The sequence below is a fragment of the Centruroides sculpturatus genome, unplaced genomic scaffold (assembly GCF_000671375.1).
Source record: "Centruroides sculpturatus isolate CEXI.00-Female unplaced genomic scaffold, Cexi_2.0 scaffold421, whole genome shotgun sequence".
Taxonomy (NCBI): Eukaryota; Metazoa; Arthropoda; class Arachnida; order Scorpiones; family Buthidae; genus Centruroides; species Centruroides sculpturatus.
Window position 1 is genome coordinate 444,287 of NW_019385018.1, and position 24,048 is coordinate 468,334.

At 30.5% G+C, this 24,048-nt stretch overlaps 1 protein-coding gene across 1 annotated transcript in view; it reads right to left on the reverse strand.

Annotated features, from left to right (window-relative positions):
• LOC111633499 (WD repeat-containing protein 17-like) overlaps positions 1-24,048 on the reverse strand; it is a 115,569-nt gene that overhangs the window by 26,859 nt on the left and 64,662 nt on the right. The window contains exons 14-21 of the mRNA XM_023378077.1: positions 19,660-19,784; positions 17,424-17,549; positions 14,458-14,616; positions 14,136-14,200; positions 9,464-9,679; positions 3,741-3,837; positions 3,514-3,650; positions 762-873 (exon numbers count right to left, since the gene is read on the reverse strand). Coding sequence (XP_023233845.1) covers positions 762-873; positions 3,514-3,650; positions 3,741-3,837; positions 9,464-9,679; positions 14,136-14,200; positions 14,458-14,616; positions 17,424-17,549; positions 19,660-19,784 — 1,037 coding nt within the window. The remainder of the gene's footprint in view (positions 1-761; positions 874-3,513; positions 3,651-3,740; positions 3,838-9,463; positions 9,680-14,135; positions 14,201-14,457; positions 14,617-17,423; positions 17,550-19,659; positions 19,785-24,048) is intronic.

Here is a 24,048-nt window from a genome sequence, read left to right on the forward strand (position 1 = left end):
AGCAGCGGTCCCCAACCTTTTTATCGCCGCGGACCGGTCAACGTTTGATAACTTTACCGCGGCCCACTGAGGGGGGACGTTGATTGTTCATATTTTACATTGATTTAATTTAATAATTTTAATTTAACTGTATTTAAACGTGCCTTCAAAATAAAATACAATTACACCAAAAAATGAATATAATGTGATTTAACATTTTAACTCACTAGAAAGCTAAATCAATGAGAACCCTGAGCTTGTTTCTTTGCAACGAGACAGTTCCATCTGGGGGTAATAGAAGACAATGACACTCGAAGTGTGTTTCTTATGTTCAGTTTATTCCGCTGTTCCGTCGTCTATTAAAAGTCGCACAAACCGGAGACAAATACAAAATATAAATATAAATGGAAATAATTTAATGTTCTTTGGGCGGCCCGGTACCATTTGATCCACAGACCGGTACCGGTCCGCGGCCCGGGGGTTGGGGACCACTGCCCTACAGCACTTATGCATTACACTGCTTTTTTACTTTTCCTTTTAGGTTATTTAAATGTATTATGCAGTACATATATTAAATCAAAACTTTTTTGTTAAGAATTACACTTATAAATTCAATGTACTGTACAGTGTTAATTTGTGCTATGCCATACTTTTGTGATAATTATATTCACTCTGAAAGCAATTCAAAAGTAGTTTCACTTGTACATTTTTCTCAGTTCCCTCAAAAATATATAAACAGACAGTAATTAGTAAATGTTTTTCAGGAATAATAAGATGTTTACCTTCTGGTATAATTCATTACGTTCGGGTAATGACAATTCACAGAAAATACAAATTTGTGCTTTGATAAGATCAGTATCAGGAGAGAGATTCAATAAATCCATTGCCAATTCCCTAAAAATATTTAAAAAATATATATATCATGGAATCCAAGATTATTCAATATGTTATTATTGTATATTATATTATCAATATTCTTACTGTTAAATTTTAATTTATTAAACAATGTTCGATATAATACACAATCATATAATCACATTTTCTTACATTTCCTTATTACATCAAAAATATTATTATGAGATTATAATGTATTGTTTAGTAAAATTATTAAAATTCTTAATACAAAATGTGAATTATTTTAAGTGGTATTACAGTCCGTTTCAAAATTATAAACACACCCAACATTTTTCAATAACAAAAACATTAACAATTGTAATGTATTTATTATATTAGTATGTTGTTTACAACATCAGTTTAAAGATTTTCTGAAATTTTTAGAGCAATCTGACAATTACAAAAACAATTATCAGAGATTTTCAATTTTTGAGTGTTTCAAAAGTATAAACACATGTGACTAAAATTATAATAATAATTTTTTTTATTAATTATTAATTTAATTAGTTGTCACCAGAGTGGAGTATCATTCATTATTAAAAACGTGGCGCCAATTTTAAACAGTTTTTTATGATTTAAAGAAATGCCTCGTGGAAAAACACTAACAGAGTTGAAAATACGTTAAATTTACCAACTAAAAGGATTAGGACGATCTCTAAGACAAATTTCAGCAGCTATAAATTGATCTACATGTGCTGTGAGAAATGTTTTAACTCAGGGTGAAAATTATGGCAGAAATAAGTGATGTGGAAGGCCTAAACTCCTTACACCTAGAAACGAAAGAAAGGTTTTTCAGCTACTGACGGTCAACAAGTTGTCTGTCAGAGAAGCAGCGTCAACATTGCCCATTGCAGTTTCCCCAGCAACTGTATGGAGATGTATGCATAATCATAAAAATGCCAAATTTACCAAAACGACTGCCAAACCGAAATTAACACAATTGCACAAAACAGCTAGATTAAAGTGGGCCAAAGACAAGATGACATGGAAAGAGGAATGGAAACAAACAGTCTTTTCAGATGAAAAAAAGTGGAATTTGAATGGACCTGACAGTTATAGTCACTACTGGCATGATTTGAGGAAGAACGAAGAAGTCAGATTGAGCAGACAGCAAGGTGGAGGATCTGTGATGGTGTGGGCAGGATTTGGATGGGGAGGATATTGTATTCATAGAATGAATTCAGAAAAGTATCAAGAACTGTTGTATCAAAATTTAATAACTTTTGGACCACTTATTGGGGGAGAAAACTGGCAATTCCAACTGGATAATGCTGCCATTCATACATCAAAGTCAACTAAAAATTGGTTTGCTGAAAAAAAAACTTACTGTAATTGATTGGCCATCATTATCCTGATATGAACCTGATAGAAAATATTTGGGGCATTATGAGTCTCTTGCCTATGGCCAAAACAGACAATACAATACTGTAAATGAATTGAAATTAGCTATTATGGATTGTTGGGAAAATATTAAACAAGAACAACTTCAAAAACTAGTAAAATGTATGCCTGATAGAGTATTTGAACTAATTAAATCAAATGGTGGACCTACAAAATATTGAAAGATCACAAATTGTTTTTTTGTGCACATGTGTTTATACTTTTGAAACAATCAAAAATTGAAAATATGTGATAATTTTTTTTTGTAATTGTAAGATTGCTGTAAAAATTTCAGAAAATGTTTAAATTGATGTTGTAAATGATATTTTAATACTGTATAATAAATACATTACAATTGTTAATGTTTTTGTTATTGAAAAAAAATGGGTATGTTTATAATTTTGAAACAGACTGTAAGTATAAATAAATATACATAAAATAAAAGTAATGACAAACATTACATGGTGGGAATACCAGATAAAGCTTGCCCATTTTGAAAATGGGCTCTGTGCTTCATTTATTACATACATTATGACATTTTAGAATTTATTTTGTTTGTTTATAGAATTTTATACATTTATTTAATTTTTCTCTCCAATGATAATCATTGATTGTTTTTCATAATTATAAAAACTACTTAATGATTAAAAATATATAACTAAATCATTTATTTTGATCAAAAATATGTTTTTCTATGAAAATTCAATAGATAAAATAAAAAATTTATTAATTTTATATTTTAGTAATGTAACTTATAACCCAATTAGAAATAAATTATTATTATTATTATTTTTATCACNTTTTTATTATTAAGTTAATAGACATATATGTTTACACTTGAAACACAAATATTTAAGTAAAAGAAATAGCACTCAGCATGGAGACCTAGAACCAATGTGCAATTCAATAAAGCTAGTTAATTCAAAATATTTGGAAGGATAGGACATCTTGCCAGCAGGAAAACTGAAAATTTATGTGAATGAAAAGCAAACATTTTGAAGCTTGAGTGTCTTCTTTCAAATTTTAAAATTTGTAGCAATGTTCCATTTATTCTCACATTTGATATGGAATTCTACGTGTTTATTTTTCATTTGTAAACTCTGAAGATGGTCATAAGATGTCCAAAAACAGTTAGTCTATATTAGTATAATGTTTACACCATTAATTAAAAAGTAGAAACTTAGCATATTGGTGTTGGTGTTATAAAGTATGAATTTGATTAAAATATTAACTATTAAAATTTTTATAAATAATTTTTACCAGTTTCCATTTTTAACACATCTCCATGCTAAATGTGTTACTGCAGTTTTCATCATTGCACCATATTCCTCAAATGTAATTGCTAAACTTACAGCCAATTCTAATTCATTTCCTTGTATCAAAGTTGTTAGTGCTGACTGAAATTCATAAAATAAATAAAATTTTTTCAATATTTTTAGCAAAACGGCAAAAATAATAAAAAAATAGAAAAAAAATGATTTTGATACCCTGACATCATCAGCAGCAAGATGACAACAAGCAGAATATATTGGAGAACCTTGATTGAAGTATTGCTCAGACATTTCTTCTNTATTATTTTTTTCACTATATTATACCCGTTTCAAAAAGGTCAAGCTTTAGTTAGTAATTTCAATAAATGTTACTGTAAATATCAAAATGCTTTATTTATATTTTATTTTTACATCACCATTCATCATTCAAGACATCAAAGTTAAATTTGTAATTTTGCTATTATATAGTTGTATAGAGTTTATTTCACTTGGGGGTTTGTGGTCAGGTTTTTGTTATGAGAAAGGGTCCATGGCCATAATAAGTTTGGGATGCATTGTTTTAAACAAAGGTGAATGAGTTTGTATTTGTGAAAATTGGTAGATACCTGTATCAATGTATAACCACAATTCAATATTTGAATGAAAAGTATTCAAAACTAAACCATTCTTTTTCATCAAAGAGTTGTGTAAACCTTGTTACCATAGTCAAATATCTTGAATGTAACTGGCTAAGTTCAGGAAACCAAAATATTCTTTTAGAAATGTTTTTGTACTATTTTAGTTCAGCATCAGTATAGAAATAGAACTTAGGACAGTTTGCAAAATAGAATATAAAATTACACAATTTAGAATAATTTACATTTTGATATTTAGAATGATTCATATTGGAATTTTAGAACACATTAAATTTTACAAATTTAAATTATTTTAAATTTTAATTGCTTAATTTTATATTTCATTTTTCAATTGTAATCTAAAATTCAAATGTAAATTTACCCACTTGCCTGTTATATCTATATATATAAAAATGAATGTGTGTCTGGCTGTCTGTCCTTCATGCATTACTACACCATTTATCCGATTGCCATGAAACTTTGGGAAGTTGCTTAATATACTCCCGCGAAGGTTTCTGGCATAGTATATTTATCCTATGATAGATGGTACGCCATTTACCAAGCATTTCATCGTGAGCATTTCAGCACGGTTAGGAATTGAAACTTGAAATTTGGTACACAGTTAAGCTGGATGCACACATGTGGCGCGGCAAGGAAAAGATTCGAACGAAGATTTTGGATTAGAGATATTTTCTTGGATTGATAAAGAACTGATGTACAAAATATGCTTATTCTTCAATAAAGAATATTATTTTGAGTAAGATTCGGTTGTTTTGTTCTTTGAATTAAATTATATATGATTATTTGTGTAGAATTTGTGTTAAATTTGTTATCTTTCCTCTTTATTCTGATGTTAGTTATCTCGGTTAACCGCATTGAACTTTCTGCCATTAAAACATCACATGATTGTATTTTCTCATGTGACTACCAGGTGAACTGTTATTAGCTGATAGAAATGCATCTTGGCGGCAGTTACTGCAAAAGATAAAATTCAGCCAACTTTTGCGGCATGAGAAAAGCGGCACAAAATCAACTACTGCGGCAAGAAAAAGTGACGTCATTCTGCCATGCCACATGTGTGCATCTGGCTTTAGGGTACCTCACGAGAATGCACACTAACAAGGGATTTTTTGAAATCCCCCCGGGGTAAAGTGACAGGATTAGGGCTTCAACAATGGAAGTGTTAAGAAAAACAACGTGCACAATTTACAGGCGCAGATGCGGTTTTTTGCATTAAATCGAACATAATTTTAGACCCATCTAAAAATTTTCTAATTAGTCTGTAAACAGGGGAACCTAATTCTTGCATTCTTTGAAAACAGATAAGATTGGCTGTAATGTAATAATCTTAATCTTTGCTATTGTTACTTTTTGCCCAAGCAACGCCAGGCTTATCTGCTAGTAATTTTATATATTACTGTTAACTGTTACTAAGTTATATTTGTGTGCTGTTGTTGGATTAAAATAATCTAAAAAGAGTTCTAAAAGAATAAATATTTTGATTTTCTGATCTTAGTTTTTAAAAGGCTACAAGTAAATATATTACAGCCTGCCAGTAGTGAGCTGCACCCAGCTAACAATTTTAAAAAAAATAGAACGATCAAATTTTTCACCAATGGCCATTCCAAGTGTAGTGGCTTATATTGGTGTTCTTGTAGAATTACGTGATTTTTTTCTCCCACCATAAATCTATATATGCATGAATTAAGAAAATTCAAAAACAAAAAAAATTACAAATATATGCTGTAAAAATTATGAACATGGCATATGCTTAAAGTTTATTAGCTGTGACATGATTGTAGTAACTATTCTACTGCTAAGAATACAATAGACTATTGCTAATCTGGCCTCTTAATTATCTAACCTCTGGTTGATATAAATGGAGTGTATCATGTGTATGGTCATCCATTGTGATGCCACTCATTGAAACTGAAACTTCATACATGTGTGTGAGATTTCAGTTTTGATTTAGAAGTGTAGAAAGTGTTCGACTTGGCATGGTGACCTTCAGTTATGGCTTCAAAAAGAAAACATATTACATTAGAACTCATGCAGGAATTGGAAATATTAGAGAAGTTAAAGAAAGGTTGTTCCCAAAAATCTATCTCTACTGAGTACAATATCGGATGTGCCATTATTTATGACATAAAAATGAAAGAGAATCAACTCTGTTGGTATGCTAACCAAATGGGCAGTGAGTTGGGAAAATGAAAAGTTATGCAAAAGGGTTAGAACAATAAACTTGTTACAGCTGTTTACAAATGGTTCATATAACAACATAGTAAAGGACTACCTGTTATTGGGCCAGTAATAAAAAAAGCAGTGGTGTTTAACAAATAGCTTGGCAACAGTAAACTGTTTGTATCAACTTAAGGGCTGGTTATCAAACTGGAAGAAAAGACATGCTGTGTGACAGCTGAAAGTCATAAGAAAAGTCTGTTAGCAAACAAAAAAGATGCAGAAGAGTTTAAAAAAAAGATGGAAAACATTGGAAGAACTAATTTTTGCTGCAGTGTACAATGCTGATGAGACTGGTCTGTTTTTCAAAATGCTTTTTTCAAAAATCTTACTGCAAGGATGAAAAGGAAGCTTGTGGATATAAACAACAAAAACAATGCATCAATGTGATGCATTGTTTTTGTTGTTTATGCCCACATTGATGCATTGTTTTTGTAGCATGTTATAATGCCAATGGAAATCACAACCTCACCCCTAGTCAACCTTCCTGGTGATTGGAAAAGCCCCAACAGCCATGATGTTTTCAGCACAGCAAGATGAGAATACTACCTGTAGATTATCATGCTTAAAAGAAAACATCAATGGACTCAGAATTTTTTCTGTGGTTCCATGATAAATTTGTACCATCTGTGAAGGAAGAACTGAAGAAAAAGAAACTTCCATTAAAAGCTATCCTCCTAATTGATAATTCTCCTTGTCATTTATCTGACTTGTCTCTGAAATTAGGTGATATACAGGTAGCCCTCGGTTTACGCCGCAGTTCTGTTCCTACAAAAGCTGGTACAAATTGAATTGGTGTAAAATGAACCCATATTTACAGTGAGATATAGGGTGAGGTTCTACGTAAGTGAAAAATAAGCAAATAATTTTATTTATTAATACAATATAATACAAAATACATATAAATTTATTTTTTAAATGTATTTTATCATAAAATGAAGTGAAATGTTTTTATTAAAAAATTTTAGTTTTGAATCTCTTACATTTTTCAGAAAAAAGTATCCATCTTTAATTGTTTACATTTATGTTTTCTTTCATTAAGAATTTCTTAATATGGTTGAATGGATGCAATGATACTCCTTTTTACATTTGCACTTTGCTCTCAATCATTGTCTAACTCACAAAGTTCATCCATCAAACTTTCCTTAGTTGAAAGGATATGCTTTAGATTGGCCATTTTCATAATTCTTGGAGTTTCTTCTTCGTCATTCTTCTGTAGCTCTATGTCGGATCCACAGCTCATTCAAATCTAACTGTTCATGGAACGTTCTCTATTGGTCTAGATCTGACCAATCCCAATGAGCCACAATTCTGCCACGACACATGGTGTCATAGTGGACTTGTGTCTCGCTAGGATTGGTCAAATGTGGACAAAATCTAGTCAAATCTAGCATAGGAAAAATTAAGGAATTACACGCAAATTGTGCAGCAGCGTTATTGTGAATTGGCGTAAATTGAACCAGCATAAACCGAGGTCTACCTATACAAGCTGTCTTTCTCCCACCAAATGTGACAACTCTAATCCAACCTATGGATTGGATTAGAGTTTTGGAATCAATTAAGCATTGCTATTGCATGCAATTCTTACTTTACTATTGGATGAATGTGAAAACTATTCTTCTGAAGCTATGCTGAAGGCATGGAAAGCCAGCAACATGCCTGATGTTGTTTTCCAAACAGCAGAAGCATAGGATATTGTGGAGAGTACTATAATAATGAAGTGTTGAAAAAAGCATGGTCTTCAATTGACACTGAGTTGGAGTCTGCATCGAGTGATAGTGAGTAGTCAATTCAGAATCATTTCTGAACACTGTGTTCATTGATATGTTGTACAAGCTTCCAGGAAGAGAAGAAGTTGATGAAGAGGACATTACTAATTGGTTGAATGAGGAATATCGTGGAATAGATCGGGCTTTAACAGATAAAGAAATCATCAAAAGTGTGCAGAATTTAAGTGACAAGGAATAGGACACCACAGAGTCAGAAAAAGTTTTCTTTGACACAGCTGCTGACATTTTTCTGAAGTATGTAATGCAACAACCAGACACATTCAGTATTGATGTAATGCTTATAGTGATTACATGAAGATGCAACATTTCAATTTTGTTATTATTTGTTAATATTTGTTTTTTAAATACATGAGTACTACAGACAGTAAATATATAACATTAAATTTAATAAAAAATTAAATTGACATCTTTTATCTCAATAATCCAGCATTCCCAGATTTGAAAAACATTAGTATGGGAAAAACTGATATTGTAATAAACCTAATGCTTCTAGAAAGAACAAGCTAACAACATATGAACATAAAGACAGTAATTTTTTCAATCATAACATTTTGAGTGATTTTTGTAATAATTTTTTAAATTTGTAACATATGAATTTGAATTAATTTAAAATAAAAAAAATTAAGTTTAATAAAATGTAGGATTAAAAGTTATGAAATAGGTTAANCAATGCTCTGCTCAAATTTTAGAAAAAGGTTTTAATTTTTAAATCAGATATTTTTATGTTTTAAGAGAATATTTTTTAAAGTTTGGGGACCAAGTAACCTAAAAAGATCAGATCATTATGGATTTTATTCTGGAAAATGAAAATGAATAAAAGATGACTGTTTCAAAGGACATTGTCTCTAATTTTAATCAATTAATGTGACATTTTAACATCAATCTGAAGTTTAGAAATGTTATTATTTTAAATCTAAATAAAGATGTTGTAATATGTCATGTCATTGGATTATTTTGCTATAAATTAAATGTAATTTAAAAAATTTTTAGAAATCATCCAACCTTAACAAAGATTTCATGAATACAATATTCAATACAATATTATCATTAACAGTCTTATTTTTTAGATTAATGAATTATAATACACAATATCTTCTAATCTGATTACTGGTGTTATGAACACTTTCGTACACACTAACTGAACTTTTATCTCTGGTACTACTCTGAAATGTAAGCAGTAGTGGAGATAAAGGTTTAATGAGTGTGTACCAGAGTAATGAATTATAAATAATATAATTAGCATTATTGTAGATTATATTTTACTATTACATTAAATAACGTATAAAATTATTTTTACTTATTGTAATCATTTCCTGGTGAATTAATATAGGAATTGGAGTCATTTGTTTCCTTTTTTAGCACAACTCCTTCAGAAATAGCTGCGGCAATGCAATAAGCTTGCTGAAGTTCTCCTTGAGATCGATAAAATTCTAAAACATCTGTGCCATTGCCAGTTGCTAGTAAAGCAGGTATAGCTTCTCCATTTCCTTCTGTCAATAATTTTTTAGCCCACCTATTACATAAATTGGATTATTAATATTTCACAATATAAAATTATTACTTTTTGGTATTTTTTAGATATCAATATTAATCACAGATACATATTCATATTAATTTATATAACATGATTATTATGATACTGTCTATTTGAAAAATTTTGAAAAAATCATATTAAATTTATAATAATATCAATGACGAAATTATGCTGAAAATACAAAGATATGATCAACAACAGTTAAACAAGAAAATTGTTTTTAATTTCTGTATGGAATATAATATAGAAGTTGAGACTTAAAATTTTAATCATTTATTTTTTTTAAAATTCTATAAAATGTAAATACATGTTGAAGATCAAGAAAAGAAAAAGATTTTTGATTTATCAAATTTTGTTAAAAATTTTAAGCTTAAAGTCACAACTTTCAAAGAGAAGATGATGCATTTCATCTTCTTGTGAAATTAAGTTGACTTCCTAAAGGAGTGACATATCTCTGTATCCTACTCTTTAGTCACCCTGTTCCTTATGGAAACTTCAAGAAAGTATAAAAAAATCTGATTGGACAAACTCATCTGAAAATACTCCAGTTTTGACCAATTTTAGAGACTCATCACTTATTCATCAAGCTGTCAAGACATATCTTTTTCTGATGAGTCATTGAGTCACCTCTCATTCCTCAAAACATCCAGCCTAGTGTTCACCCAAAAGGAGAGAATTGCCATCTGTTTTCTAAACTTCTGGACTTGTGTCTTCTTCTAGAGTCACAGACCATCTTTGGGTGTTTCTCTCTATCTAAAGAAAAGTGTGTTATTTTATCTTTCACATTGAACTTCTTCAGTTTTCTTCCTAGAGAACTGATAGATATGTTCCAACACACTTGTCAGTTTCCAATGTGATTGCTACTTATTAACAAAAATATTTATTGAGATGTTAGTATTTATATGTATAAAAAACCATTGTTTTATTCATCAATGATGAATAAAACAATGGTTTAATTCTTCAAACATGCATCAATTTATTTTTCAATTTAATTTTAATATAATTTTTTGAATATACATATATTTTCTGCAGATAATATATATATATATATTTTCTTTTATTCATCATTTCATTACTGGACTACAATTTGAAAAATATTGTGGACCTATAAATTTCCACTGTCATCTGTCTGTATGTATGTCTTTCCTTAATCTTGAGAACAGAGTTAGCTCTGTTCTCAAGATTAAGGAAAGACATATATACAGACAGACATATGAAAGCTGAGACCAGATATGGTAAGATTAGGAGCAGAAGGCCCCTATTAACTATATTCAAACTTCCAATACAAAATGAAAGTCATGTTACTAAAATGTAAATTTTTGACTATTAATTCGTATCTTCTATTATCAGGACTTATTATACTGGCCAGTATAATAAGTCCTGATAATAGAAGATACAAATTTATAGTCAAAAATTTATATTTTAGTAAAAAAAAAGGACATTGAGGCATTTTAATTGAAAATCATGTTATTTCAATTCAAAAATTTTTCTCTGAAAGAAGTTATCAATAGATAGATGACTGGCATGACTCTATTGATAACAGGAAAAGTATGATATACAGAGGAAAGACTAGTAATTTGAGGTGGAGAGCATATATTTTAAATTAAATAAACTAACTCAACTGAATCAACTGAACTAAATAAAGATGATAGAATGTCAAGTGTTTGAATTTATTACACTATATAGTGTTTAAGAATCAAAGAAGAGTCACAACACAGTTTCATATTATCAAAAATAAATTAAATAAATTAAAAAAATATAATTATAAATCTATGAGCAATTATTTATTGTGACATCATCGCAAAACCGGACTTCAATTTTATACACATATTAATTAACTTAATTTAAAATATATGCTCTCCACCTCAAATTATTAGTAGTGACTTGCCCCTGTACATCATACTTTTCCTTTAACAATAAAGTTGTGTTGGTCATCTATATAACACCATTAATAGGAAAAGTTTTGAATTGAACTAACATGACTTCCAGTTTACATTGGAAGTGCATATATAGTTAATTGGAGTCTCCTGCCCCTAAAGTTTCCATATCTGGTCTTGGATTTCATCTATCTAACTCCATTCTTGAGATTAAAGAAAGAAGATGGACGGATAGATGCCAGTGGAAATTTATAGGTCTACAACTTTTTCAAATTTCAGCCCAGCATTGTGACAATGTCACAATAAATAATTGCTCATTGATGAATAAAACTCTGTAGATGGAATAACTGGACCAACTGAGCCATCTTTATTGATTATTCCCACAACCAGCAATAAATCATTGAGGGGCTAGAAGGGCAAACTGAAAAAATTTACTGATAATTTTTTTCACCCAGCACTTGATCCATTAGTTACAACTAATGGGTCAAGTGCTGGTCAAGTGTCAAGTTCCATCACATAAACTTAGACTACTATTATGCTTTTTATACTTAAGTAAAAAGCATAATAGTAGTCTAAGTTTATGTGATGGAAACAAAATCATATATTATATATATGAAGCTTACTCCTCATTTCTTTTATATTCCTCTCCCCTTAACTCTATCCATCTTTCCTGTAACCTTCCTCTTAATTGTTTATTTTCAACTTAAACCTAACTATCCTCCATTATCCTCATCATATATCCATACCATTTAATCTTTGCTTTGCAATCTTTTTTAATAAACTCTTTCTCACAAATTCTTACTTCGTCATTCAATCAAATCATGTTTCACTTTTTCATTCCATAATAATCTCATCTTGCTTGCCTGAATTTTAGAGCTATCCTTTCTGGTTAAAGTCTCTTACCCATACAAAAGTATTGGGATGTAACATAAATTAAATAATTCACTCTCATACTTCTAGGGCATTTTCTTACTCCACATTATATATGTGATATTCTGCCCCCCTTTTTTCGTATTGTTTAAATCAGTATTGTTCTTCTCCTAACCTTAGTAATTCTACAGAACAAAGGGATAGCCTACAATCAACGATCGAAACTCTCTCCTCAGGTTAAATGTCACAGTCTATATCGATAAATTCGATCAACGATAAAATCAACAAGGCAAGAACAGACATTTAAAAGAAACTAATAAGCGGCGTTTCTCACTCCTCCTTTAGCTGCACGTGGCACATGTCTGCAGACACCTGCACAATAACCAAAACAACATGATAATAATTGCATCTCTTGTCAACAATATTTAATATAAACAATCTACAGATTGTTGTCAAATCTGAGAAGATATTGTAAACTATACAAATAAGTAATGGGAGAGAGCTGTCAAATTCGTAGGAATTTATATCATAAAATTTCATCTTCAGAAGACCAATGTCAACAATCCGACCAAAGAATACATCGGCGACATTCCGTACCAGCTGGATCTAGATCCGGACAGCTAACAGGTGTCCTTATCAATCATCAACTATTTGACAGTTCTCACCCCTCAAAAATAGGATAAAAAGGGCTTAGACACAGTCCTCCTGGCGGACATCAACGGTGAACACCCACAGCGAACATCAACTGGGGACACCAAACCCATACCACCACTCTGTCTGTCGCCATCCCGCCAGAATATCCCATGGTCAACTCCGCTGATCCTGGAACGTTTTTACCAACGACCCATACAACAAGATCGGGAAACCAGGAGGCAACACAGAAAATTTTTATCTCTCTCTCAGGTCTCTCTCTGTTAGACGTAGTTGGACTTTAGACTGTCTACTGACAGAATTGTCGCAAACTAAAATTTTTGATCATTCCCATTTGGGGTAGCTATTAGCTTTTGCATTTGCTTGTTTTATTATGTTTATTTGTTTTATGCTTGTTTGCATTATTTAAATTGTTTATTAAATATGTTATATTTGTTGAACCTGTGTACTTATTTGGGAGCCTGTCAACTTACTCATCGACCTCCCCACTCACTTATAGCCCTCCTAAGCCATCGCCTGACAAGAGCCGCCAGTAAGTGGGGTCACTCTGCCCCTCGGTTCTCACACACACACACATATATATATATATATATATGCACTCTTATATAAAAGGGCTATGTAAATTTATCTTTCCAGGTGATCTCATTCATAACTTGCCTAACTTGCCCACTCTCATTATTACACTTTCCAGATTCTACTTAAAAGACCAATCCTTTTGAGTTCTTTGCATTACATAATTCCTTTGTCTCTCCAATCTTTTTTTCATTTCCATTACAAGTATCTCACTCTTCTCTACATAGAATTTTGTTATAATACATAAAATTTTGTTAAAATGTTATAAGCATTGTAGAATGATATGTTTTGATTATGTTTGCTCTTGATTGCTATTCACTAACAAAAATATTTATTGAGATGTTAATATTTATATGTATAAAAAACCAAACAATTCTCATATGAAATCTGTTATTTTGCTGTTAGAAATAAAATCAGTTGAAAATTTTAAGTAAAAAGAAGAATTAATATCATCCTAAACTGACCTGGTGGCAACAGAAGTCCAATAATTGAGTGACACTCCAGGTGCTACAGCTAATGCATCCTTCCACTAAATTCCAAAAAATTATTATTCAAAATTTTTAACTAATCAAAATTTATATATAACATAACTTATATAATATGATAATTTTTATCATTAAACTAGTATGCAAAAATGTAATTTTTTAAAGCATTTGTTATCGTAATTTAATTAATTGATTGATTCAAAAAATAATTTTTCTATTAAGTTTAATTTTTTATTGTGAAAATAAAATTTAGTTTTAAAATTGATTAGTAACTTAATTTTAAAATTTGATAACTATTTACCTCTCCTAAATCAATCTTTAATTCACAGTAGCGTTTCAAATTCCCTGTTAACAAATGCTTCTTGGCTGCATTTCGAAGACATTCTTCTCTTGTAGGAACTCCAATACCCCCAGTTCCAAACTGAGTCATTTTAATTAATTCAGTTTCTTGAGCTTCTGACTAAGAAAATGTAATTCTTTACCAACATTTCCTCTAATATATTTTGATATATTTTAAAGCTATCTTAATCGTATCGGGTATAGTAAAGATGTTTGATTTGATATATTTTAGTCATTACATACTAATTGAAAGATTAATAAATAATAATAATAAATAAATAACTATATTAATCTGTGTCAACAACTTTTCAATATAAAGATTTACAAAATTCAAAATTAGTTTATTCTTTGATTCAGTATATGAAAAACTTTGCTTGTTTTAATATAATGAATTTCTTAGTTATTCAGGAAAAATAAAAATAAAATATGTATATTTAACATAGTAGACTAAATTATGTTTTAGTTTGCTATTAGAACATTTCTACAATATAGCTTGATCTTCATGCCAAGTATCAGATAAGAGGAAATAAAGACAGGCTGAGTATGGTGTTAACAGTTTTTTATTTCCAATAACGCTTTCAGCAAACTTATGTGCATCATCAGGCAAATAAAAATTTAAAAATAGAATACAATGTTCTAATGTAAGTGAAACACATATTATTTAAATTAAAATAAAAAACCATTATGAGCATGCTACAAAGTTTGATTACGATAGATGTTGTAACATCATGCAGAGCATGTGTGGATACAGACCCATGTTAAAGGTGTGATAGCAGATGTATATCACTATTTAACCGTTTATGTAGGGTAACCCACACATTGGGCAGGTCAAGTGTGGAAGTATTGCATGACTAACGTTGTTATAAGGAGAGATTCCCATATAAACATGAGTTTCCAGTTGCTGCAGCATCTAAGAGTAGCCTTGGTTGAGACCATAATGGGTTGTAGTTCTGTTCGAGTACCTTTTTTGCAAGCTCCATGGTTTCCTTTCACCATGTTGTCCTGGTGTTCAGATTGGTGGCTAGCAAGCATTCATGATGTGGTCCCAATGTATTCGTGTTTATCTCCATTACTGGATTCTCCAATGGTACAGAATAGATTCCCAATTTTTCAAAGATGGAGAATTTATCCTGATCATTGCAGATGAGTCTGTGCAAATTCAGTAGCAGAGATAGGGGCAGAAAAAATTATGTTGCCTAAATATACAGCAAGTGCATATGGAAAGGGGTCCAAGGTACGATAATGGCAGTTGCACCATTGGCACCTCCCTCTTGTTACATAGTGTTGTGTTGGGAAATAGACTCCCTAACCATGTTAAGCACATGTGTGAAGTTAGTATGTGAAAAACCAGCAGTACTTACAGCCAAACTGATGGTGTTTAACTCAATATTTAAAAGTGCTTGTGTTGATGGTAATAAGAACACGATAGCAGATCAACATATCATGAAGGCTGGAAAGAATCTGTTGGGATGCATACCACAGAGCTTGCAAAAAAAGTGCTCAAACAGAACTACAACATGCTACGGGTTCAAACAGCACTAATCAGATTCTGCAGCAACTGGAAACTCATGTTTATATGGGAATCTCTCCTTATAACAACCTTGGAGTCATGCAACACTCCCACACTTGACCTGCCCAATGTGTGGGTTACCCTATATAAACGATTAAATAGTGATATACATCTGCTATCACACCTTTAACATGGGTCTATATCCACACATGTGCTGCATGATGTTACAACATCTAGCATAATTGAATTTTGTAGCACGCTCATAATGGTTTTTAATTTTAATTTAAATAATATATGTTCCACTTACATTAGAACATTGTGAAACTCCTGTGAAACTTTTTGTAAGCCAAAATGGCATAGAACAAAGAAGCAATTGCCATTAATTTATATGGGGAAAATTTTTGAGTGTTCTTGGACCCAAAATTAACTTACTAAATCATATCAAATAATACTAATAAGTAGTAAAAACAAGAATGATATGATAAGTACACAGTGTATATAAATTTGAAAAGTAAGTACAATGTAGTTAATGAAACCACACCAAGAGTACTCTCAAGCTTTGAAATTACCCTTGTCTCAAAAACCAAATAAACCATCCATGGCTGTCTTTAACTTCCACTTTTGCAATACTTTCATCATGACTATTCTTTCTGCTGATTATGTAAACATTTTACTTTACATAAAAAAAGTTCTTAAAATTTATGTTGGAATTCGATATTTTAGATTCAAAGAAATATAGTAGAGATTATTTAAAATGATAAATAGGTATTCAACTTTTTTATGTTTATCATCATATACATATATAAAATTTAGCAAATATTTTCGAACAAGCAAATTATATACAGTAGAGCATCGATTATCCAACTCAATTGAGGACTCAGGTTAGTCGGATAACTGAAAAATCAGATAACCGAAAAGAAGGAAAAAAATACATTATTAGTATAGTATATTAGGATATTAGTATATTCCATGTAATTAGTTTATTAGTATATCGCTATTAACCAACTTCACATTGAATTTTCATCGATGTTTAGCCTAACAAATTTTTTTTTAAAATAATAATCGTCGCTATTGTATCATTAAAAATTATTTTATTGCTCACAAAACAAACAACCACTCATAATTAGAAAATTAAGTCTCGTTTAAATATTGGCCTCCCTTCAATGGTCGATCCGTTGATGCCAGCTAAAACACGCAAATATTTAACAAAAATAATATTAAAGTAGCCAAGACATAGCCAAATATTGGAAAGCCACATCACTAGCGGACATTTGAAATGTACCAACTAGAACAGTCAGTTAACCGATGTGACGGTTAATCGGGGGTCGAATAATCGATGCTCTACTGTAATAATTTCTACAATAGTATTGACTTAAGAATAGATCTATAGAAAAGAATAGAATATAAGAATTACTCACAGATCGATATTTTAGTAATTGTTTATGATGAATTATTCCTTTTCCATATGTTTCTGATAATTCATTGGTATCCTTGTCTTGAAGAACTATGACTAAATCCCATATATTACTCACACCAAGGGATGGCTAAATAAAAATTTCATAAATTAAAATTATGTTTTATAAAATCAGAAATAAAAATGAAAACTTTCAATTATATAAGTAAGGATTAATTGATTATATTTATTTATACTGTTAAGTAGTTGAAATATTCAATAATTACATACAATATTGATTGAATTAACTTATATATCACAAGTCATGTAGTCAGTATTGCCCAGAGGAAAAACTATATGAATTAATTAATTTTAGCTTATAGTAAACATTCTATTACAGCATTTCTCAAACTGACCCAATATTAGGTCTCATTAAAATTTTAATGGGTTGCAGAATAATACTATCCTCTGCAGAAATACTTATAATACTTGTATTACTGAAATACTCTCTAAGAACTAGGAACAACAGAGACATCTGTTAAAATACTGAAAATTTAACAACTATTTTCTTATAATTATTATTGTCATTTGGTAATAAACCAAGATTATAGAAAATGTACATATGAAATTGTGATTTCTCTTTTCTATTTTGAAATTATTTCTTGTTTATTCAAAGTTTTAGGTTTATTGTCATACATCACAATAAATTATAAAAAATGTATAATGGATGAATTTTGGCACTAGTGGATCAATAAATAATTAAGAAAATTTTTTTGTGTATATACAAGATACAAAATGAAATTGAAAAATCTTACAATCTGAAAAGTACATTTTAGAAAAAGGTTCATTAATCAGTCTGTTTTATTTACAATCATCAGTCTTACATTTTTTAATAGTTAAATTTTAATAAAACTGAAATTGAAGTTGTTACAAATCAAAATTGGCCCAACTGCTCTTAATAGAAATGTACTTAATGTTACATTTCACACATAGAGGTTATTATTAACAATGCATAGTTTTATTTCATTGTATGATATATGGTGACTCCAGTTTACCAGGTTTTAAAAAAAATTTATATTATAAACATTTGAGTTACAGAACCATTATAAACAAATATATTGGGTCACGTGAGCAAGAAGTTTGAGAAACACTGCTATGCTATATTTGAATTAGATTGAATTTACAGCTCATTGCTCATCCAACTCAAGAATTGTGATGGCAAGAATCAAGATCAGAATTTCCACTTCTGTTTATACAATCCTTTCAGACACATACTTGTTAGATGGAGTAAAGGAAAAAATTTTCAAAAAATATTAAGAGAACATTCATTCAGCTAGCTCTGATCAAACTGGTGAGGGCACACACTACCTTCAGAGATCAGAAGAGATCATGAAAATATTGTAGTCTCTGACTTTAATTTTTCCATTTTGAATTCCAATAAAAAGACCAGGTTCTACTTGAAATTTTACTGGGGATTGAGGATTCTCTTCTGTTATTGGGCTTCTTTCTCAACTTGCTGATAGTGATGTAGGAATTTCATTTCTTGGACCTTAAAACTGTTTTTGTATAAGTTTATTGAAGCAGCAAATTTAAATTAATTTATCTAGACTGAACTGGATTGACTGATCAGTTTTAATTAGACATTGGCCAAAGTTGTGAGAACTAAAAAGTTCTCACAACTTTGGCCAATGTCTAATTAAAACTGATAGAAATATCATTGAAAAGAAAACCATCAACTAGAAATAGTTAGCAAATATAAATGTTTGGCATTTTAACATGCCAATGAAAATGAATTTTTACAGTTTATCCTTGCATTTTTTGTAAAAATGTTAATTTGCTTTTTCACCTCATTTTAAAATAAAGAAGTTCAAGAATTTAAGATAAAGTACTTTGGATCCAGCTTTCTTTCTGATAGCAACTGCTATAAATGTCTTAGTAAAACAATTCTATTTCAATATATATATTTTGTTGAGCTCTTTTTTAAGCAAGATGGATCAGTATTAATCCTCTTCTGTCAAAATATATGTTAAACCCATTTAGAAATTAAATGAATTGTGTTCCTACATTTATTGCTCTGTAAAACCTGCAAATTTTCTTCTAACATGTTAAATCTTTCTTTGTTAACATAATTATAATTATTTTTATTTCATTTGTATATTCCTGAATAAAGGAAATTCCATAAGTCAATAAATTAATTTAATCAAACTGATAATCTAATGTAAGTCACAAATTATATTATAAAATAAAATCACAATACCTACACATAACAAATTTGAGAACATTTTAATTGCTTTTTTATATTGCTTCTTTTGAAATTTATAATTTGATTTCAATTGTTTTGAAGCTTGACCACATAGTAATTCAATAGGAAAGTCTTCACTTTTCTCTGAAAATAAAAATTTTCAAATATGTATAAAATATATTAAATACTTTTAGATGTTAAAGTAAATTAAAATATTTTTTAATTACAAATTATTATCTTTTTTCTTATTTATATAAGGAAAATATGAGATTTAAATAATAGAGAATATACAAAGTGGAGCAGAAAGGATGGATGTTTTTTAAGAAATCACAACATTTGTAATTGTTACTACAAAAGATATATTTGTATGTACTATATTTGTTGGAAGATATGAGTTTGTATCAGTGGCATGCTGTGACATTTGATGATAGGGAAGCTGTGTTTCTGTAAGAAGCCGACATCCAGGGCAATCAGTCAATTGTGCATCAGTGATGGTCTAGGATCCATTCGTATCATTTATTCAATAAGCCAGTAAAAACTGTAGACTTTTCTAAATGCATTTTTAATATCACAATTATATTCCGAATCGCTAGCCACGATATAAGGGCTACAATTAAAAATAAAATAATAAAAATTTACTTGGTGAAATAAAATGTGTGGTGGATGTACCGGTACATACCTGGTACAAAATATTCTTCAATTGTATGAATATACTTTTAAAGAAAATTTTAATTAAATATAGCTTTGTAAAGAAACGTACATAAAAATATAAAATATTCTTTACTTTTTAAATCTTAAAACAATGCACTTAGTCAAATAGCTCCCTACAAGTGGCTAATGGACAGAATCGAAGACGGTTGCAGAGCGTGCATACACGCGGACTGCCAAATCCCCAGGGTGCCGATACCAGTCAATGTCAAATACCTCTTTTGTCACATCACTAGTATATCTCAAAGCAGTGGTGTAGCGTAGTGGGGGCGGCCCGCCCTGGATGGCACTTTTAGGAGGCAGCAAAATGTCACAATAAATAATAATAATATCTTGTAAAAATTTGAACCATTTTATTTCATATTTTCGTGGCACCTACGATTCGGACTGATTGTAATGAGCACGGAATAATGTTACCACCTGTTCGGTTTTCACCTGGACAGTCTGGGAATCGACTCACTGTCTGGGTGAACTATTAATTTTGTACGGGAATATCATGCGCAACCTGTCGACCTGTTTTTTTTTTTTTGCTTGTATGATTTGTATTCATACACATCTCCAATATCCAATAGAGCTAAGTCATCTAGGTTACTTATGCTACTCCTACCCAAGTCTCCCTAGCTCCTAACTGTAACTGATTTAGAACCAGCATGCACTGCACATTATTCTTCGCATTGCAAAATGACATTACGCATGCGTCAGGAACTTCTGTTCGAACAAACCTCACGGGTCAGCAATATTAAAAAGGTGGCAACACTAGCATGGAATTTTTCATTGCTTATTCTGTGACGAAACTGAATTTTAGTCTTTTAAATTGAGATACCTAAATAAGGGGGTGGTGAAATTTTCCTTTGCCCCGGGCGGCTGACACCCACTCTACGCCACTGTCCCAAAAGACAGGGCTGTTGTAGATTTTAAACATTTCTCACCATAGCTGTAAAAATCTAAATATGTTAAACTTAATAGTCATTTGTTTTCTAACTAATTCGTTTTAGGACCAAGTGTCCTCAGAAATTTCCAAAATTTTTGATCACTCTCACTGAACTGGAAAAATTTCTGTCTTTATTACATTAATAATACTGAAGAAATCAGTCTCCACTGTACTCGGGAGATGGTTCGGTTAAGCTTTTGTTTGAGTAAAATTTTGGCTCTTTCATCAGGATTTTGTTTATATCCCCAATTCCCTATCACTTAATTATTTAACTACTTCCTAAGTAGAAATAAGTCGAAACTGGTTACTTTGTACTCGAATATTTGTAGTCTCAGGGAAAAAAGTGGAAAGACAAATTTTTATGACAACTGATACATAAATCGTAAATTTAAGGAAAATAAATTCTAGAGCTTTTTCTGTACCTCATGCATCTCTCTCATTCATTAAATTTAGTTTTAAATGATGCTGCCAAAGTAACAGTTAATTTTTTTTAACATTATACAAGAATTGTACATGGTTTTTTCTACATCCCCTTAGAGATGGGATATATGAAATTGTAATATCACTGATTTAACATTTAAATCCGTGAGTAATATAAAATCGAAGAGAGGAATAAAAATATCGAATATTTTAGTGGATTTTTAAAACTCCTGTCAACTATACAGAACTATCCTAAAAACATACCAGTAAATTCTTATCGGTTGGGTTAAGTTATAAATCTACTCGCGATTCACGTAATCGGGTGAGGGCGGCCAAATATCTAGCAGGCGGTGCCCAATGGCCTATAGCCCAGAACTGGTCCTGGATAGAATTGGATGCAGTATACATGTAGCATCCACCCAAAGGTCTTAGGCTTCCACCAGCTAAACCAGGTGAGGTTGATGCTCTGTAAAGCGCATGCGCGAATCTGGCTTTTTTGGATGCTGACAATACAGCGCTTCCACTCTGCCATTAATATTCGAATATACAATGGCAATCTTATCTTTTTTTTTCATGTGTAGTATAGAAATTTGTAATATAATACATGATGCGGTTATAATAAAATATTGTACAATTATTTTCATATAATTAAAATTAATATGTATTTACTTTTTAGAAAATACAAGGGAAGTGGTGCATCCACCACTTCCAATGACGGCACGCCACTGGTTTGTATTGAAATAGCATTTTACAGAATCAAGTGTGGAAAACATCTCCTATGTGATGTCTGTTATCAATTTTATTCAAAAAGATTCAAAGAAAAATAATTTGTGGTTTTGTGAGGACTGAATTCAAAACTATGTGCTAGAATGCTAATGAGTGTTTGACAGGGCAGTTAAACACTTACCTTTTGAATAAAAAAAAACCGACATAAAATTAAACAACAACAACATAGCAAAACAATTTATTTAATTAATTTATTTAATTAGTGTCTCACAGAGACAATTATTAATATAAATTCTTGAAGTGATAAAGATAAACATAAAAGGCTTCAGTTAAGAGAGAAGGTTTCAAAGTTCGATAAATGCTATCTAATTAGCATCAGGTTGAATATCAGTGTCAACCTCTCCTGCAGCCTGAAAGGTCTAGAATTGTCACCTGGAGATAAGGATGGACCAATTGGAAAGTAATGAGGGATATCATGAATCAATTGGAATGGGGATTGGAGAGAAAAACCTTTCTTCTCCAAGATCCAAATCTTTTCTCTAAGACATGTTGTTCTTCCCCAAGATTCAAGTTTCATTCCTGAAATTTTAAACTGTAAAAAGTTATCGATTCAGATCTGGCCTTCCTTGATGATTTCTCAAGATATTCTCCAGCCATATTAAAAATTTAAGTTCCTTGAGTTGTGCTTCTCAAGCTATTGACGTGGACAAACACCTCAACCAATCCCAAGTTCCTATCTGATCTGAAGTTCTACCAGACAAAGTGAACCCTGGGATGATTGATGACTTACTAGTCATCAATCGTCAAAGGCAACATTCAGACCTAGACAGCAACCTTTGACCTAGACAGCAACATTCAGACCCTCTCCAGACTCTCTTTGGGCCAATATTTAGAATTGAATTTTTTATAGGAGACATATAGAAAGAAGTAGTGCAAGTATATCTTTATTCTAAAGAATGGGTTATTTTGCAAATGGCAATCCTAACTCAGTGTCCAAAGTGTCACATATGATCTTTTGACCTGCCTGTTGTCCTGACATATACTGTATTTTGTCTATTTTTGAGCTAAATATGCAACCTCATGATTTGGATCTAAAGTCTTGTTGAGATACATTGCAGATTTTATTTATATTTCCTTGATGATATTTCCTTCTTTATCTTTACAAAATATTGAAAACTTATATTTATTAAGTTAAACAAAATTATATTTTAATTCTAATTAGATATTAAAGTAACTTTACATCTTGAAAATAAACTAGATTACTAAATACTTAATTAATAAATGTCAACTAGAATTAAGTCTTTTATGTTTTTATTACATTTAATATCGATTGCATAACAGTGTTTGTAATTTTAAATTTTTGTTTTTTTCAAAAATTTTAATTATTTTATCTTGTATGAAATCATAATAAAGAGTTAGTAAAAGCCAGATATCTAATCATTTCTCAATTTATCAAAATATTGGAAAAATAAATGTCCGTTATGAATTTAATTAAGAAATTAATAATATATAATTGCTTTTTTTTTATAAAGTAAAGGAATTTTATAATTCTATGAAATTTCAAAAATTTAAATATCAGCATTTCTATCATAATTACATGGAAGCAGTCAGTCACCATACAGA